The sequence below is a fragment of the Camelus ferus genome, chromosome 22, assembly GCF_009834535.1.
Source record: "Camelus ferus isolate YT-003-E chromosome 22, BCGSAC_Cfer_1.0, whole genome shotgun sequence".
Lineage (NCBI taxonomy): Eukaryota > Metazoa > Chordata > Mammalia > Artiodactyla > Camelidae > Camelus > Camelus ferus.
The window spans coordinates 6,451,381-6,471,029 of NC_045717.1; the positions used below are offsets into that span (position 1 = coordinate 6,451,381).

The 19,649-nt window shown below is 35.0% G+C and overlaps 1 protein-coding gene across 2 annotated transcripts in view; it reads left to right on the forward strand.

Moving 5' to 3' along the window:
* The window catches only part of UBTD2 (ubiquitin domain containing 2), a 40,911-nt gene that overhangs the window by 13,438 nt on the left and 7,824 nt on the right, over positions 1 to 19,649 (forward strand). For both annotated transcript variants that reach the window (XM_032465094.1, XM_032465095.1), the window contains exon 2: positions 17,389 to 17,625. In XM_032465094.1, coding sequence (XP_032320985.1) covers positions 17,389 to 17,625 — 237 coding nt within the window. The remainder of the gene's footprint in view (positions 1 to 17,388; positions 17,626 to 19,649) is intronic.

Below are 19,649 nucleotides of genomic sequence, written 5' to 3' on the forward strand. Positions count from 1 at the left end.
GTTTAAAGTTTATGGATATAATTAGTAAATATGCGAGGAGAACCATGATTGCAGTACGTTCTTTGTTGTAATTTTGGTTTTTAAAAAATCTTTACAGTTTCTTTATTCCTACAAGGACCTTTTGACTTTGAGGAAGGCCAATATTAATATTGCCATTTTACAAGGGAGGAAACTGAGGCACAGAGAGGTTTTGATCTGATTAAGGAATAGAAAGAGTAGCCCAAACTGCAAGCTCTGTCTTCTGTTTTCTAATTCAGTATTCTCTCCACAGATGGTGAGAGTTTTTAGTTGACTTTTCTTTCCCTGCAGCAGAAGTGTGTGTGAGTGTTTTCCTTCGTGGCAGTAAACACAGTTGAGTTGAAGTTAATGAAATGTGGTTCTTAAAGACTCTTGTGTTCACACTCCAAAACGGAGATGGAGGTAGTGAAAAAATGAGGGTGGTAGTTCCCTTTGATCTTAATCAACAAATTATATTGCATCTCACAAGATAGAAATTTTGAACTAAGATCTTAATTATCTAACTGGATCAAATGGAAAAAAGTGATAGTGTTGCTCATCTTCTTTTGTGCCCCTTAACTGAGTTATCTATTTTTTCATCATTATCTCTGCCTCCTACCCCAGATTGCATGTTTTCAGCTTAAAATTCAGTTTTATTCAAGCTTGACTTGAATTTTGCAGTTGAACTTTGTGGGGAAACAAGTTTCCTTGAGGTCCTTAAAGTATAAGAGAAGAAGACTTTGTCTAATTTTGAGAAGGCTTGATGAATTTTTTTTCTAGGCCTTTGCTCTTAAATCACCCTTAGTGGAGTATTAGAATCTCTGTCTGCCTCAACAGAAAGTGGTGATTGTCCTGAGGGGTGAGTTGAAGGAGGTTACATGAAAGATCACTCTTGATTGGTAGGTATACCGAGCAGTTTAAGGATGGGGATTGGAACCCAGAAGTGAATAAGTGTCTGTACTTAAAATATCTGCATATGGACATTTGGAACCACCTTCTGGTTTTAGAGATGATATAAGGAACTGAGATATCTGTCACCTAAAGTGTCTTGTTCAGAAGTGGGGGAGGGGGAACCTATTTTGGTCCCATAATATAGTTTCATTATCAGAGCTTGTGCTTTTTCTGGGAGTCGCCAGTAAGTTTGTGCCTTGGACCTCAGTTGCACTGGAAATAACAATTTTAACTTATTGGTGATTAAAAAGCTTTTGGGTCTTTGATCATTGTTGTGTTGCCAAAAATTAACACAGGGCCTATTGAACAAACCCTTCTGTGAATTTGTTTTTATGTCTCTTGATTTGTGATGATTACATCATATCATGGATAATTCTGTCTTCCTAAGTGACTCAGAGTAGTTTATATGCCCTTTAAATGCTCACAATTTTGAATTGAAAAACTGAGATGTATCACTACATATAACAAGACATAATGAAAAAGGAGCTTGAGGAAACAATAAAATGATACCCAGTATTTCTGGATGACCATTGAATATGATGCTTAAGCTGTAACAAGACCTCTGAGAAAGGAGAAGATTGCTTATCTGTAATAAACTGTGATAAATACTCTTGGAAGCAAGAAGGTAACTATCTTTTTGCGTTTGATCCATCATGGGGTAGAAAACAGGTCTTTGTGTGTGTTTATATTTTTGTTTTTTATATACCAACACTAAATGTACTGACTGGTAATTACAATGTAACTGCATAAGGCAAGCAAATGCCTGAAAAACCTTAGGTAATCTTTAACCATTTTAAGAAGGGAATAATAAATAGGGACAACTTAACATTTCAGTGGTAAAAGTAATAAGTATTTCAGTTTGGGATAAGGATGAATACTAAAAGTCTATGTGTACGAAAGTTTCACTATTTATCAGAGAAGGGGGAAAAAGTTTTCAGGTGAAACATTGAGGGAGATTAAAGGAAAATTAAGATGTAGAATAAAATTCAGTTTCCATTGAGAAACAGTTCTGGTTTAATAATCGGAAGTATAAAGAACATTAACAAGTTATTTTTATAGTATTTTATAGTAAAATCTTAGGGGGAAATGCTATACAATTTTAAAATAGGAAAGATTGATTAATGGTATTTTTGCATTTACTCCTGATACAATCTAAAAACTACTTGTAACATTGCTAAGCTAAATCAATACCTGGTCAGAAGTTCAGCCTGGAGCACTTATAAGACGACTTCTGCCTTCTTCGTAAGAAGAGAGAATAATTAAAGCTTTTGATTCCTGTACATACACAGTATGTATACAACCTAAACACTATACATATACAACATACACATAGATATAGAGACATACACTATACATATTATATATATTATATATAATCACTTGTAAGAGAATCTGTGTAGGATGAAGTCTTCCTTAATAATTTACGGTCATATTGAAAGCTTTTTAAAGACAAAAATGTTTTAAATGGCAAAAAGCATATTTAAGAAAAATGTATCCTATGACCTAGCATGAACATATTGGTGTACATTCTTTCAGACTCAGAGTATATGTATGGCTGTCTGTGTAAAAGAGTGAGAGCAAAAATGGGTTCATATGTTTAGAGAGTTGTCACATGCTTTTTGAAGTCACAGCTATGGCTTCTAAAGTTTGACTTTACTGATGTTTTGGCTTTGGGATGTAATGGGAATGTCATTGTTAGCTTTTCATTTGGGGAGGGTTGTCAGTATTTTTGCTAAAATTGACCTGGCTGTTTCAAAAGTTAGGAATTAGTAAAGGCACCACAATGGTGTGAGAGATGCTCGTCTCAGGACTTAATGTGAGTAAATGCAGTGTAAACTAGAGCAAAGGAATACCCTGCTATAATTGGGCAAGTTTCTCAAGGCTTTGTTGTGGACAGTTTGCAAGAATATAGTATTTCTTTCTGTTATAGACAGTACTTCCTTCTGAACAGTTCAGTTAAATAAGTTAAAAGTAAAGCTTGGGATTTTGTAATGGTGATAGCCATAGGTACAGTTTAAAAGGGTTAAATGGCATACGAGATACATCTCTTTTCTCATGAATCTAAGCCGTAGGCAATACAGTTTCTAGTAGTTTTCCTGTTACTTTGATTGTATGCATCAAATGTCACTTTCTTTATAACTGATAGAGAATTTGATATTTGAGTCCCAGTTCTGCTTTATGGATTTTGTGGCAAAATCTTGGACAAGCCAAAATATCATTATGTTCTATGGTTCTTTTGAATCTACTCTTCTATTCTTATCTGTTCTTAAAAGCTTTGACTGCACTTAGAAACCCATTCAGGGAGAAGGACTTGGCAAATGAACACAATTTCAAGTAAAGTGTGCTTACCTACATTTTTGCCAGGCTCTTATAAACATTAGAATTTCTTAAAAGCAAAGGAAACTTTTCAGATTGAAAAGGAAGACCTCTCGAATAAAGAACTGTATGGACTGCTAGTGTCTTTCTCAGGAAACGCTTAGTATTCATTTTGGCACTGGTCTCAGGCAGGCACCAACATGCTTTTGGTAATTGGTATATGCTGTCTGGGAAATAGTGTGTTGTTTGGGCACTTCAGATCAGTGACAACTTGCTATGCCATCTATGCGCTGGTTCGCACCTTTGAAAACTCATGAAACCCCAAGGCCTTAGAGATGAATTGATCATGCATTTTCACTTTGGGAGGGTAAGTGAAGGTCTGGGACCATGTTGAACATTTATTCTGGTAATTCTTAAAACCATGAGGCAGTTTAGTTTTAGTGGCTAAGAATATGAACCTTGGAGTGAGTTAGTCTAGGTTTGAATCCAAGCTGTACCATTTAGCTGTATGATCTTTAGGATATCTTTTATATTTATTCATTTAACAAACATTTAGGTATTTTTTTTAATGTGCCAGGCACTGCTCTAATTGTGTGGAAATATAACCTCAATAAATCTTTGTAACAATGCTATGAAATAGATATTATTATTATCATCTCCCTTATCTTCCTCCCCACCTAGTTACTTTTACCTTTTTAAGTTTGTTTCCTCATTTTAAGGTGGAGTTTACACTAGAGTTACTGAGAGGGTTGAGAGGGAGGGACAGCATGGGGTACTCTGCACAGTGGCTGGACCACAGTATGCATTCTCTGTTGACTATTGTTTTTTCTGAGAAAAGCAGCACTTTTGGCAAACACTACCTTCACTCATGATACAATAGAGTAGTAGGGGGTCACTCTCTGAAGGGTTTTCTAAATGCTTACAGGAACCTTCCTTTCTTTTACTGAAGAATTTTGAGTTGGTCAAGGGAAGTCCTGAAGGGTCTAATTGTGTCTAGACACAGTCAGCACCCTTAGGGTATTCTGGGCCAAGTGAAATCTAAGTTAATATCATGGTTGTCCTACCAAATCCAAATCTGTAACTGAGGGATTATCAAAGGGTCACGGGTGGTGGTTGTTGTTTTGTTTGTTTGTTTTTTAAGTCAGAGTTACAGAAAGGTTGCAAAAACAGTACAAGTAAGTCCTGATACTCTTTATCGGGATTTCCCCAAAGGTTGCATTTAATCTCATCTGCTCTATCATACTTTATGTTTACATACATGGGTTTAAATACTTATATTTTCTTGAGCCATTTGATTAAGTTGCACACAGTAAACCCTTTTACCCCTAAATACTTTAGTGTGTATTTTCTAAGAACAAGGATATTCTCTTGTGTAACCGCAGTACAGTAATCAAAATCAAGAAATGAACATTAATATAATGCTATATTTACACTACAGACTTTATTCAGGTTTCACCATTGTCTTCATTAATATTTAAAGAAAATCTTCCAGGATCATGCATTGTGTTTAGTTGTCATACCTCTTTAGTCTGGTTTAATCTGGAACAATTTTGGAGACTTAAGTCTTTCATGACCTTGGCACTTTGAAATAAATGCCAGTTATTTTGCAGAGTGTTCATCAGCTGGAATTTGTTTGATGTTTCCTCATGCTTGGATTCCTCCATGATTATGCAGTCTGGGCAGGAATACCATGGAAGTGAGATTGTGTCCTTAGTGCATCTTGTCAGGAGTCATATGATATCTGTTTTTCCCTTTTTTGGTGATGTTAACTTTAATCATGTACGGTGCCAGCCAAGTTTCTTCCCTGCAAAGATACTATTTTTCCCTCTGCAAATAGTAAGTATCTAGTAGGAAGGTTGATTCTAAGTAAATATTTTGTTTCTTATCAAACAGACACTAGTTTTAACATCCATTGGTAATTCTTGCCTGAAATAATTATAGTGGTTGTTAAATGGTGGTTTTTCTAACTTTACTGTTTATTTTATATTTATTAATCTGCATTTTAAGGTGAAAAAGAGCTCTCTCATCTTCCCTATTTGTTTACTTATTTATATTAGTATGGACTCATGGTTTTCTATTTTATTCCATGGGGTATATAATCTGTTACTATTATTACTTATTTTGATGCTCATATTGTACCAGATTGGCCAGTGGGAGTTCCTCCAAGTTGGCCTCTGTGTTCTTTTGACATGACTTCATTATTTTTTGAACACTTCTTTGTTTTCTGGCATAACAAAATGTCCTAGACTCATCTTGTATTTTACCCGTGGGATCCCTGGAATCAGCCAGGGACCCCTGGTTCCTTTTAGTGGAGAATGATATTTAGAAGCCAAAATCTATACTCCAGGTATGTTTGATGCTGTTGGAGTGTTGCTGCCTCTAGGTCCTGTCAGTGGAAAGAACTAGGATATGTATACTTCTCCCCTCTGAAAATACACATAAAATAGTTTGGAATTGCTAATTCATTGTGAAAAACAAAACTGACTAGAGTTCAATATTTGTTTACAATTATTTATGTCTGTAGCCTAAGAGTAAAATTATTAACAACATCACTGTGTTTAAATACTGGTTTAGGTACAGACCTTTTTGATATAGTTTATTAAGCATTTGAAATACAGTTAAATTATTTCTAGTGTCCCTTTTTTTTTTTTTAAATTGAAGTATAGTTGATTTACAGTGTTGTGTTTGTTTCTAATTGTGTTCCATTTTTAGTCCCCCCTACTCCTTGTTTTTGTTTGTTTCCTTAAGTGTGTGTAATATTAACCTAGTTCTAAAAGTTAGAACTAAGTAAAAAAGTATACTCAAAAGAGTGACCCTTATTCATTTCTATCTCTTACGCATCCTTCCATTATTTCCATTCCATTTCCACCCACCCTCTGTAAGTAACCAGTACCATTGGTTTCTGATTTATCCTTCTGTTTTATTTGTACAAATGTATCAACATATCTATCTGCTTTTCTTCCTTCCTTTTTTTTATTGTAGGACTTATTTTGAATAGTGAAAATCTGGTTTCCAACAGAGATGTTACATCTTTCAGTGTATTTTTTGGCCTTACAATGCCTCAACCTGTACCTACTCAGAATATGTCTGTATAAATACACGGTGATTATACATAATTTGTTTTAGATGTGGCATTTGTTATACAGTCTCATTACTTTATACCATCATGCACAGTGATAACCATGCTCTAATATTTTGAATGTCTCATAGAAGTCCTTGATGGAAATGAGGCTAGTTTCTTTCCATTGTATATAGTGCAGATATTTAATGATCATCATCATTGCAGATAATTAAATAATATTTTTGTATATTCTCTATGTAGTTCCAACATGTCTGAACTAAAAAGTTTTGAGATCCCAAAGGATAGTAACTGGTTGTTTTGTTTTGTTTTTCCTTGATTGTACAGAGAATCACACCAATACTTAGAGGATCTCTGTCTCTGTCTCTGTCTGTCTCTCTCAACAAGAATAAGAGTTTCTTAGCTTGTCTTCTTGATCTTGAGGGGAAAGCTTTCAGTGTGTTTCTTCATTGAGTATGATATTAGCTGTGAGTTTTTCATAAAGACCCTGTGTCACATCACAGAAGTTCCTGTCTATTCCTAGCTTTATGAGTGCTTTATCATGAAAGAGTGTTCGGTTTTGTCAGGTGATTTTTCTGCAGTCATGGAGATGATCATGTGGGGTTTTCCCTTTGTTTTATTAATACAGAATATTACATTGATTTTCTTATACTGAATCAGTGTTGCATTCCTGGGATAAATCCCATTCGGTCATGGTGCATAATTTTTTAAATATGCTGTTGGATTCTGCTTGCAAATATTATGTTGAGGATTTTTGCATCTATCTTCTTAAAGGATATTGATCAATAGTTTTTTTGTATTGTATTTGTCTGGCTTTGGTTAGGAAATGCTGGCTTCATAGAATGAGTTAGAAAGTGTTCCCTCCTCTCCTGTTTTTTGGAAGCATTTGAGGATTTGGTGTTATTTCTTCTTTAAATGTTTGATAAAATGCACCAGTGAAGCCATCTGGTCCTGGGCTTTTCTTTGTTGGGAGGATTTTGATTATTGATTCAGTTTTTTTCACTTGTTTTAAGTCTGTTGAGATTTTCTTTCTTAAGTCAGTTCTGGTAATTTTGCGTTTCTAGGAATTTGTCCATTTCATCTAGGTTATTTGATTTGTTAGTGTTCAACAGTTCACAGCATTCTAGTATTCTCTTATAATCCATTTTATGTGTATTCAAGTTCCTATCTAGTATCCTTCATTTCAGCCTAAAGACTCCCAATAGTATTTTTTCAGAGCTGGTCTGTTGCCAGCAAATCCCTTTAGTTTTTGTTTATCTGGGGATGTTTTGCTTTCTCTTTAATTTTCAAAGGATACTTTTTTGTAGCTATAGAATTCTTGATTGACACACTCTTCCTTTCATTGCTTTGAATATGTTATCCCACTGCCTTCTGTTTTCCATGGCTTCTGATGAGAAATCGCTGTTTTAACTTTTTGAGGATGCCTTGTATGCGATGAGTTGCCTCTTGTATTTTCAAGAGTCTTTATCTGTAATTCTTGACAACTTAGTTATGATGTGTCTAGGTGGTGATCTCTGAGTTTGTTCAGCTTCTTTCATGTGTAGATTGATGTTTTTCATCAAATAAGAGTTTTCAGCCATTATTTCTTCCAGTATTATTCCTACCCCTTTCTCTCCGTTCTTCTAGGACTCCCATTATATGTATATCGGTAATCTTGCTAGTGCCCCATTGTCAAGATCTCTTCAGGCTATGTTCATTTTCTTTATTTGTTTTTTCTTTTATGCTCCTCAGAGTAGATCATCTTAGTTGACCTGGCTTTACATTCACTGATTCTCTTTCTCCTGCTGCTCAAATATGCTATTGGGCCTTTGTAGTTATTGTTTTCTTTCATTTGTTACTGTACTTTTCAACTCCGTAATTTAAAAAATAATTTTTCTTCATTGAGACTTAATTCTCATTGTTTTAGTTCTTTACACATGATTTTGTTTAGTTCTCTGAACATATTTTAAATAGCTATTTAAAAATTTTTGCTTGGTAAGTCCAGTGTCAGGGCTTCCTCGGTGCTAGTTTCTATTATGTGCAAATGTTCACTGCTCATGCAGTGAAAAATTGTTTCTGACAGATGCCTGCAGGAAAAGGCCATTCATAATGGGTTATCTCTTAAGTTAGGTCAAATAAGGACAAGCCTTATGAGTAGTATTTTCCAAAGAACTTTCAGATAGGCAAAAAAATGACAGTTTTCTGCAGATGGGGCTTTTAAAGAGTTTAAAGGTTTAGCTCTTTAAAGACCAACCCTGTTTTGACCCCTCCTGTGGCTACTGGGCTGGTGGCTTTTGCTGTGATTGCTGTCTGTTGGTTTTCAAGGCTACCCTGGAGCTGTGGAGAGGAAGATGGGTTTAGATCATGCTATAACACCACATGCAGTTGTTTTTTTTTTTTTAACCGAAATTCAGCTATTTATTTTTGAATAAGAAGTAATAAATGCCCCCTGAATTGTTGCAAGTCTTTGATTAATTTCTATAAAGTACTGAATAAGTTTATTTTGACAGTTTTTGCCAGTGTTCTTTCTCATTACATTTATGGAGGAGAACTTTGATAGTCCTTACTCTACCTTCCCAATGATATTGCTCAATTTTTTAAGGAGATATGAATGATTTTAAATGTCTTTTATATTTATCCATGTAGTTATCCATTTCTGGTGCTCCCTGTTCCTTATATAGATTCAGATTTCCATCTGTTATCATTTTATTTCTGCCCAAGGGACTTTTAATATTTCCTGTGGTGCAGATGATGAATTCTTTCAACCTTACATGACTGGTAAGGTGTTTATGTCATCTCTGCATGTATGTTTATGAGGTATATTTGTCGATAGTTTTCTTATATTTGATTTTGTTATCAGTGCACTTGTGGCCTTAAAAATTGAGTTGGAGAGTGTTCCCTTCTGTTTTGTTTTCCAAAAATGATTGTGGGTAATTAATATCATCTCTTCCTTATATTTTGGTATAATTCAGTAATGAAACCATCTGGACCTGAAGTTTTCTTTGTTGGGGAGTTTTTAAAGATGAATACACTATCTTTTGTATATACACAGCTGGTATATACAGAACGAATTGAATTATCCTTTTCTTCATGAGTGGATATTCCTTTGATATACAGTTAGAGTAATTTATTTTTGCATTCAGTTTTGGGTTTGCTTCTTCCTTATTTGATTTTGTTTTGAACACGTAAAACATTTAAAAATTTTCAAAAGTCAAATCTATATAAATAGCTATACTCAGAAGTCTTGCTCCCAGCTCTGTCCCTTCTGTCCCATAGCCCTTAACCATTTTCCTTAGTTTCTGGCTTAATCCTTTCAGTGTGTGTACTTTTTTGGTTTGTTTTTAAAATATATATATATTTCCTAAACAAACTGTACCACTGTATATGTACTATTCTGTATCTTGCTTTTATTTTACTTTTAAATTCTGGGAATCTCTCCACTTTAGTTAATAGGGCTTTTCCTTATTCCTTACAGTTGCCTTGTACTTCATTGGATGGATGTACCATAGTATCTTCTTTAGATTATTTCTAATACAAATAAGCCTATGGGAAGTAACCTTTTATGTTTCATATTTACGGAAGTGTATGTTGAAAGTAGAATCCTAGAACTGGGGTTGCTGGATCAATGGGTGAAGAAATAAGTGATTTTGTTAGGTACTGCCAGATTCCTTCTCCATCCAAGAATCTTTTAGGTAGTAATCCTGTGGATCATAGGCTCCTACCACGGATGTAGGAGAGTCTCTATGTCTCCACAAGTCAGTAGCATACTGTTTTGTCAAATTCCTGGATTATTGCCTAAGAGTCCAAGAGATAATTCTAGTGTAGTTTTCACTTTGCTTTCTCTTATGAGTGAGGTTAGAAGTTCCATAAGTCATTTCATTTTTTTCCCTTTGAACTGTATGTTCATGTCTGTTGCCCATTTTTCTGTCATAGAGTTTTTGCGTTTTTTAATTTGTTCCTAAAATTTTTTAATATGAGGGAAATCAGCCCCTTGTGATATAAAACTGAGAATATTTTCTCAAGGACTGTCATTTGCATTTTGACTCTTCTTATCCCCCATACAAAAATTTATATAAGGTTATCAATCTTTTTTCATTGTTTCTGGAAAAGCATTCACTTTTCCTAGGTCATAGAGAAACTTGTCTTTATTTTTATTCTAGTACTTGTAGTATTTCAATTTTTACAAACCTTAGATTCATGTAGAGTTTATTCTAGTGTGCAGTTTAAAGTATTGGCCCAATTTTATCTTTTTCTAAATAGCTATCCAGTTCCAGTGCTGTTTATTAAAATACCCATTTTTATCTCCCAGTGGTTTAAGATAAAAACCTTTATCATATACTGAATATCCATTGCATATATAAATTTTCTCATGAACTTTATTCTGTTCCATTGGCCTAAATATTTTTGTGCTTTACATGCTTTTAATTGTAACGGCTTTATTATATGCTTTAATATTTGTAAGACTTAACTCCCTTGTTGTGTTGTTTTGTTTTTTTTTTTAGGATTCTCTTAACTGTTCCTCCTTGTTTATTTTTCCATATGTATTTTAGAATCAATTAATCTAGCTTCAGAAAAAGTTTTTCACTCACTTTCACTGTTGGTGAGAATATAAACTGATGCAGCCACTGTGGAAAACAGTATAGGAGTTTCTCAAAAAACTAAAAACAGAACTACCATATGACACAGCAATTCCATTCCTGGATATATATCTGAAAAAAATGAAAACACCAATTCAAAAAGATACATGCACCCCAGTGTTCATAACAGCATTGTTTATAATAGCCAAGATAAGAAAGCAACCTAAGTGTCTATCAACAGATGAATGAATAAAGATGTGGTATATATATACAATGGGATACTACTCAGCCATAAAAAGAATGGAATTTTGCCATTTGCAACAACATGGATGGACTTGGAGGTTATTATGCTAAGTGAAATAAGTCAGACAAATACTGTAAATCACTTATATGGAATCTATAAAATAAAACGAACTAGTGAATATAACAAAAAAGAAACAGACTCACAGATACAGAGAACAAACTAGTAGTTTACCTGTGGGAGAGGGGGCAACATAGGGGTAGAGAATTAAGAAGTCCAAACTATTATGTATATAGTAAATAAGCTACAGGCGTGTATTGTACAACACAGGGAACATAACTAATATTTTTTAATGATAAATAATAACCTTTAAAAATTGTGAATCATTATGTTGTATCCTTGTAACTTTTATAATATTGTACATCAACTATACCTCCAATAAAAATTTTTTAAAATTCCAGTTAAAAAATTACTTTCACTGGAAGCATGTTAAATATAGATACTAACTTTGGAAGAATTGATATCTTTATAATGTTGAAGTCCAAGTACAAGAGACGTCTTCATTTTGTTCAAGTCTACTTTTGCATCTTTCAGGAGTTTAGAAAAACTTTTCTAGGGTGTTGCATTCCAAATATTATCTTTTATGTTTCCTTTATAAACAGGACCTTTTCATCCATTGCATCTTACAGCCAGATACTTTATGTATATGAGAAGGCCTACATTTTATATCCTGCTACTATATTGATTTCTCCTGTTTCATTTTAAAATTGATTTTCTTGTATTTTTCAGTCATACCATCATATCATCTGCAATTAGAAATGGTTTTCTTCCTTTCTGGTTCTTAGAGTTCTGTTTTGTTTTGTCTGATTGTGCTGCCTAGCATTTGAAATAGAATGTTAAATAGTAATGGAAATAGTGGGTGTCCTTTGCTTGTGTGTGCTTCCCTCCCCAAAACTGCCCATAAACTGACAGAAGAAAAAGTCCCTGTATTCTAAAGAACGTAACTCTAGATGAAGCTATCCCCCTGCCCTTCCACCTAGTAGAATGAACCATCTGAAAGTTTATTACTTAAAAGGTACAGTGTACTGGTGTTTGGTAACCATATTCTTAGTCCCAGTTTTATGTAACACTACCCTTCTTAGTGAAGTTGTTTTGCGTGTGTTTATGGGATTTAATTGTATGCTTTTATAACATGTTTAGTAAGACTCACCCATTAAAAAAGTCATTGAAATACTATGCTGCGGCTAGGCTTTCATGTTGCCTGTTCGTACGCTCAGGCGATTGGTAAGTAGACTTATACTCTAAGAAGCAGCGCCGGGAAGTCTCTGTGAGGTCATTATGTTCATTTTTTTTCCCCTCAGTAAAGGTAGCTCAAACAACTTTAGAAATTATATATATGTGCCTCTAAAATTAGTCTCTAATTGCTTAATTTTTATAAACTTTAGGATGGAGGCATAATCAAAGTTCTCATTTCTATTTATTATAAAATTGTAGCGTAAAAAATGGTGTATCTAACGTAAGTGTGCATACGTGTGATCTTTAGTGCCTGATCTGGTATAGATGCTGAGTACTTTATACCTGGAGGCTGACAGACCGGAAAACTGCATTACCTCTTCCCTTGTGGGATTCCTCCTTGGAGAGCATATCGTCAAAGGAATGAATCAGGTGGTAAATCAGATGGGGCTGGATGGGGCTGGTACTGCTCAGTTAGCTTTTCCTTTGTCATACCAGAGACATTCTATTGGTCATAATGAAGCCTGTGAAAGATGGATGAGTGCTACTAGAAAAACAGCTCAACACATGCTTTATTTTGAGTGAACCTTCATAATTGATTTAGTATGTGAAAGAAAACACACTTCTCAGCCCTGGTAAGACGTGCAGTGTTGTCCTGGAAAGGGAGCTCTGAACTTTGAATCTAATCATCTGGGTTCTAGTCTTGGCCCTTTTTGACCTTGAGCAAGTTATTTATCCTCATTGAGTCTTCTGTCAAATAGTGAGGTTGGCTCATACCATCTAAGGTCTTTTCCACCTGTAAATTCTCAGACAGTAGAGCAGATAAGAATATGATATTGACTGTTGGCGTGCTTTTAGGCATTTTAATCCCAATATCCCTATTTTTATTTTGGCAGTTAGTTGCTTTAGGGAATATGTGTGTGTATGTATGTGCATATATATATAGCGTATTCTAAATTTACATGAGAATAAAATATTTTATGACTGTCATTTTAGGCTAGCACAATCTGTTACAGAAGGGTTCTGTAGGATCTATTCTTAACTCTTGAAGTTACAGAAAAATTTCCCTTTCGTTTTCGTGCTGTTAAGACTCTAATCAGTCTAAAATAGGTGCAGTATCACGGTCCTATTCCTTGCTGCTTTAAAGTCTTCAGAATTCTTTTAAACAACATTTTTCCGTTTGTTGGTGATCTTTGTAAATATTCAGTTTTTTCCCCTCAGGCTGTTGGTGTTAGGGAAACTGATGCTTCGAGTTTTCAATATGTTAAAGCTGTTATTTCCTGAGCCATATCTTGATATTTACCGTACCTGTGCATTATGGCCTCTCCTTCCTTCATTTGAAAAGTCCCAATATTAAATCAATTTTCAAAGAGGAACCCAAAGCAGAAAAACAATTATAAGCATACTTCACTTTGGAGATCATTGTTTTTAATCAATAAAATGTCAAAATGAGTTGCACAGTGCATTCAGTTGTAGAGTAGAACTTATTTATGTTGCCGTTTAGCTCTGAGAAGCAAATCTTTTTGGGTTTCTTACATGTTAGATGTATTTTTCATATGGGAAGAAATGTTGAAAAGTTACAAAGAATATGATCAAGAGGCTTGTGAGAAGGTGAGTTTTTGGCAGTTTTGAAAGTAAATACGGACTGATAGAAAAAGAGTGTTTTCTGAAATAACTTAGATTTTTTCCAAAAAAGTTGGATTTCTATATTAATCTTTTATTTGTTATATGTTAAACCATGGAATAAAACTTAGTTTGGTTGGTTGCCTGCAATTTAAATTTAGAAACATATTTGGGAATAAGAACTGTTTCCTGTCTTTAAATTTATTGTTAGAGCATAGTACTTAGTCCCAGATACGATGATTGATACTTGGCATCTCTCTCGGTATTAGGCATCAGAAGATGTGTGAAGCAGGTAAATCTGAAAGTTTAGGGCATAAAATGTCATCTAATTGAGTATATATATTTTTTATGTCTTCTTAATAATTGAAAACAGTTGACTTGGTTCAAACATAGCTGCTTAGCTGCTAAGCTGATTTCTGTGTTACAGGTATTTTCAGAAATACAGGTTTGTGATACGACCTAAACTCAAAGCACAGATTTGGTGAGCAAATTCTTAGGAAATGTACTCTGAGAAGTGCACAGGAAGTACATGACAATCATAGAACAGTTCTGCTTTAAATTAAGGAAGATACTTTGTGCTATATTCTCAGAATAGCAGGCTCTGTTCAGAAATTATGGAAAGAAAAATTAGTCTGTATTTTTTTTGCAAAAATGTTTAAAGATTTTAAAGTTTCATATATACTTACAAATTTATTTTTACTTATTTAACAAACACTTATTTGTGTTTTATTGTAAGTGCTGTACAATGTTAATTTATTAAATCTCCGTAATAATCCTAAATATTTTCATTAAGAGAAGTATTTCAAGAGGATAGTTTAAGTGCTTTTGCTAAATTTTCTTTTTTTTTCCCCAGTTAATTTGACAAAGGTAACTTAGACAAACCACATTTAGTTTAACATGAACATTTTAACCTCATGTTTTGTAGTGAAAATTCTGTGCTGCTCAGTGGTTTCACTAAAATAATACTTTATGTTAAAAGATTTAAGTATTTTAATGGGGGATATTGGATAGGCAGATACTCTGTTACAGATGTTTGTGATACAGGGAAAAGCAGAGACCTAGACAGAAATAAAGGTAAGCTTTACTTTATCTCCCAAGCATTTATTTTATCTTACTGTTTTTTGCACAAAGTAATTACTTTGGAATTTTTTTTTTACAGCATATAGATTTGAAAATTCATTTGGAAAAATGATTATCCCTAGTTAGCATAATGTATCATCTATCCTTTTTAAGGGACTTTATTGTTATTCCTTCTACAGATCAGGGGAGATAAAATAAAGCTCTCATATTTGTAAGGAAGGTGCTTTTACTTTTTCCAAAGTATTTTCTACCTTTATTATGAGGTAGTTTTTCTCTTGGGTTCCTCTCTTTGAGGGCCCTTCACTTTTTTTGGTTAAAGTACCAAGATTGTGAAGATTTTGTTGTTTTTGCTTTTGCCTTGTGATTTTCTCACAGTGACATTTATACCAACTTTCTGGCACATTTAATACATACCATGCTAGACAGTTCTCTGGAACTACTAAAGTATACATGGAATTTGACTCAAATAGGTATCTTATTTTAGTATTGAATAGTTCAGATAGGTATCTTATTTGAATATTGAACTAGATACCTGTTTAGGTACCTGTGGTGTCCTGTCTTCTACTCCCTGCTCAGTAAGCTAATAGTGAGTGTTGTCTCTAAACTATTTATGACTCATGTAAAGGTAAATTTACTTTATTGGTGAAATCAGTAGCGGGTAGAATGTGATTATCTGACATATTCTGAACACCTTTTGGGTAATAATGCTCTGTCTGCATTTATCTGTATTATTTAGAAGATGCAGGGAAAAGTCATTACTGTAGATGGCATTTCTCACATTTGAATTGAACCTGGTACGTACATCTATAGTGTTAGCCTTAGTGGACATTCAGTAAATATTAATTAAATAAGGAGACTTGGGTTCTATTTTCAACTCTTCTACTAAATAGACAATATTCCTTTTCTGCTGTATACACCCTTTTAGAACTCAACTGGTTTGCATTTCACTAGGACAAATCAGAGGACCAAAAAGTACAGTGAGTCAAAATACTGAGTGTTTTAAGAGAAAAAGAGCTGGCAGTGGCATGGTGTGCGGCTCCGAAGGTGAGAGGACCAGACCTGATGCGTGCTGCCTTGAGATAAAGTGGCCAGATTGGGTGATGAGAACATGATTTAATCCAGGTGTCAAACCACATACACTTTGCAGCATTAATTGGTCCTGTCATCTGAGAATATAGCCTGGTATACGGCATAGAGATTGCCTAGGGGCTTGAGTCACTTTGTTTTATTTCTGTTATGAATAGGCCAAATTTCATTTGGCCCTGGGCTAGTGAGAGTGGTTAATTTGAGGATTCTTCAGAACCATTTGGAGAGTAATTTCTTTAAATTAGTATTCCTTCAATTATATATAGAACTTTGAATTTTGACACACACCCTCTCCTTCCTACCCACTCTGTCATTTATTTCCCACCCACTCTTACCCAACACTCCATCAAGCTTCACTTTTCTTCTTACCTGTTCTTCCGTCTGTTTGACAATTTCGTATCTATGGCACTGTATAAGATAAGAATGTCTCTATCATATGCCAGGTGAGTATCTGGGTGCAAAGAAGCTGCATCAGACTTGTTCTAGCAGTACTGCCTATTACATTCTCTGAGAAGCCATGCTGTCATTTAGAGCAAAAAGGGAATGGACTCTAACCCTCTTTTTTTCTCCTCTTGGATAGAAACTCTGGTAGGGTGTTGTAGTTCTCCTTGTGGTTGAGACCTTCTCCCTTGGCCCAGCATCAAGGATCGCCTGTTCAATCCTAGTTCCTCCAAGAGTAAAGCACTACCTCTCTCCCTCATCCCTTTCTATCATCAGGTTTCCTTGTGGATCTGATGGTTTGGCTGTTCTTCCTTTGGACACCACAGAGCAGTCTTTTCCCTCCCTCTTTGGGGTTTCTCCGTTCCTGCTTTCCGACTTCATATGTTCAGGGTTCAAGAGATTCAAGCTACTGCTGCCATTTGGAGTTTTTTTCCCTAGTATCTCACCTCTTTTTGACGACATCTTTACTCTGTAAATCCTGCCACTATTGTCTGGTGGAATACTTACTACTATTTTTCTACATAATTTAAAAAATTATCCTTTGGAGAAGGCAGGCTGAATGGAAAAGAGCTAAAACTTGTCAATGGAAGGTTTGGATAGAGCTACCTATTTGCTCTTGTAGATCTAAAATAGGTTAGGGGGATTTCAGAATGCAAAAATTAACTCGTAGGCCAACTTCTAGCCATAATTTTGAGGAGAGAATGAAAGAAGAATGACCAGATAAACTATTAATACATCTTTTATAAATTTTGGTTTTGATGTCAGCCTTTTATTTTTCTTCTCAGTTGCTTTAGGTCGTAACCAGCCTTTGAAAAAGGAGAAACCCAAATGGAAAAGTGATTATCCCATGACAGATGGACAACTGCGCAGCAAGAGAGACGAATTTTGGGATACTGCACCAGCTTTTGAAGGCCGTAAAGAGATTTGGGACGCCTTGAAGGCTGCAGCACATGCTTTTGAGAGCAATGATCATGAACTGGCACAAGCAATCATTGATGGTGCAAATATAACGTTACCACATGGTAGGTTTGTTTGTCCTCAGGGACCAAGTGGAACATCATCAGCTCCTTTCTAAGAGCAAGAAACCAACTGGGAAGTGTTCATTTTCTTGCTATGCATTGTTCTAATTTTTTTTTTTTAATGTAGCAAAAGAGGAGCATTCCTCTTTGCTTCTTTGTATATCTTTCAGCTTGAGATAAGTTTATATTGTGTGTGTCTGTGTATTCTTTTTTAAATTTTATTTTATTGAGTTATAGTCAGTTTACAGTGTGTCATTTTCCAGTGTAGAGCACAATTTTTCACCCATACATGAACATACATATATTCATTGTCACATTCTTTTTCACCATCAGCTACCACAAGATCTTGTATGTATTTCCCTGTGCTATACAATATAAATTTGTTTATCTGTTCTATATATACCTGTCAGTATCTACAAATTTTGAACTCCCAGTCTGTCACTTCCCACCCCCCTCCCCCTGGCAACCACAAGTTTGTATTTTATGTCTATGAGTCTGTTTCTGTTTTATATTTAAGTTCATCTTCTTCCTTAGTCTTTTTATTTTTAACTTTGTTTTTATATATTTATTGGGGGGGTAATTAGGTTTATTTATTTTTATTTACTTTTTAACGGAGGTACTAGGGTTTGAATCCAGGACCTCATGCATGCTAAGTTCATTTTCTTCTTCTCCTCCTCCTCTTTTTTTTTTTTTTTTTTTAGATTCCACATATGAGCGATATAATATGGTATTTTTCTTTCTCTTTCTGGCTTACTTCACTTAGAATGACATTCTCCAGGGACATCTATGTAGCTGCAAGTGGCATTATGTTGTCAGTTTTTATGGCTGAATAGTATTCCATTGTATTTTTAAGTCTCAAGAAAGGGAACACTTGATAAACCTGTATTTTCCAACTTCTGTATAATCTAGTTCTCCATCAAGTTCTCCCCCTGCCCCAGTATTGTAGAGCTTCTACTTCAGTGGTTCCTACTAACAATGGAGAGAAGTCGTCTCAGGTTTAGATCTCGGAAGCCATAGAGACTCAGTGGACAAACCTTTAGTCATTATCCTTTCTCGCCTCTGCTGAAGCCGGGCTGCCAGATATAAGTTTAATATAATTCCCAGCCAAGTGTTTGCGTGAGAGAGCCTGTCAGTTGTTAGTCCTGAAAGACTGCTCGTAATAGCTGGATGAAGGGTAATTTTGATGGCCCTTTTGACGTTATTGTGAGGCTTGTAGGAAACGCCGTGAAGCATAAAGCAGTGGACTCAGATGTGATGAAACTTTGGTCCTTTGTGATATTGCTGTTGGTGAGCTCTCCTCCATGAGTCTGGTTCTGAGATTTAAAACCTGGGTGAGAAGGAAACTGACATTGAGTGTTTAGTGTATGTGCTGGTCACTTTTGCATATGTTTTATTTAATCCTTAGACAACAACTTTGTGAGGTAGATACTGTAGTCCTTGAAACAGACTGAATGTATCCAAGATTAGGATCTAAATTAAAATTTGAGTGTGGTGACCCCAAAGCCACTGTTCCTTCTTTCAGGTTCACTGCTTCTCCACTCTTCTGTTCCTCTGTCAGGCTGAGCAGTGGGCTGCCTGAATCATAGGTCTAACCCGCTGTTTCTTTCCTTCCCATTACTTCTGTTATTTCAGTGATCTTGTCCTTTTTAGCTGTGTCCTAGTCACTTACATGTTTAGGTCTTCAGTTGCTATAGGGTCACATTTTTTGGAAAGTGAAAGAATTCATGCCTTCTGGGTCAGTTAGAAAAGTGAAGTCAAGCTGAATAAAGACATCCTTTCTCATCCTTGGAAGAGGCCCCCAATGTGACAGAGTCCTTGTAGTTCTGGACATTGCTTTCTTAATTTCTTAATTAATTTTGGGAAATTAAGTTAATTAATTTCCATATCAGATTACCAGTATGTTTTAAATATTAGATTTTTTCAGCTATGTTGATGTATACTGAAGAATACTGAACACACATTTAAAGTGTACAGTTTGATCAGCTTTGACATGTAAGCACCCATGAAACCATCACCACAGTCAAAAT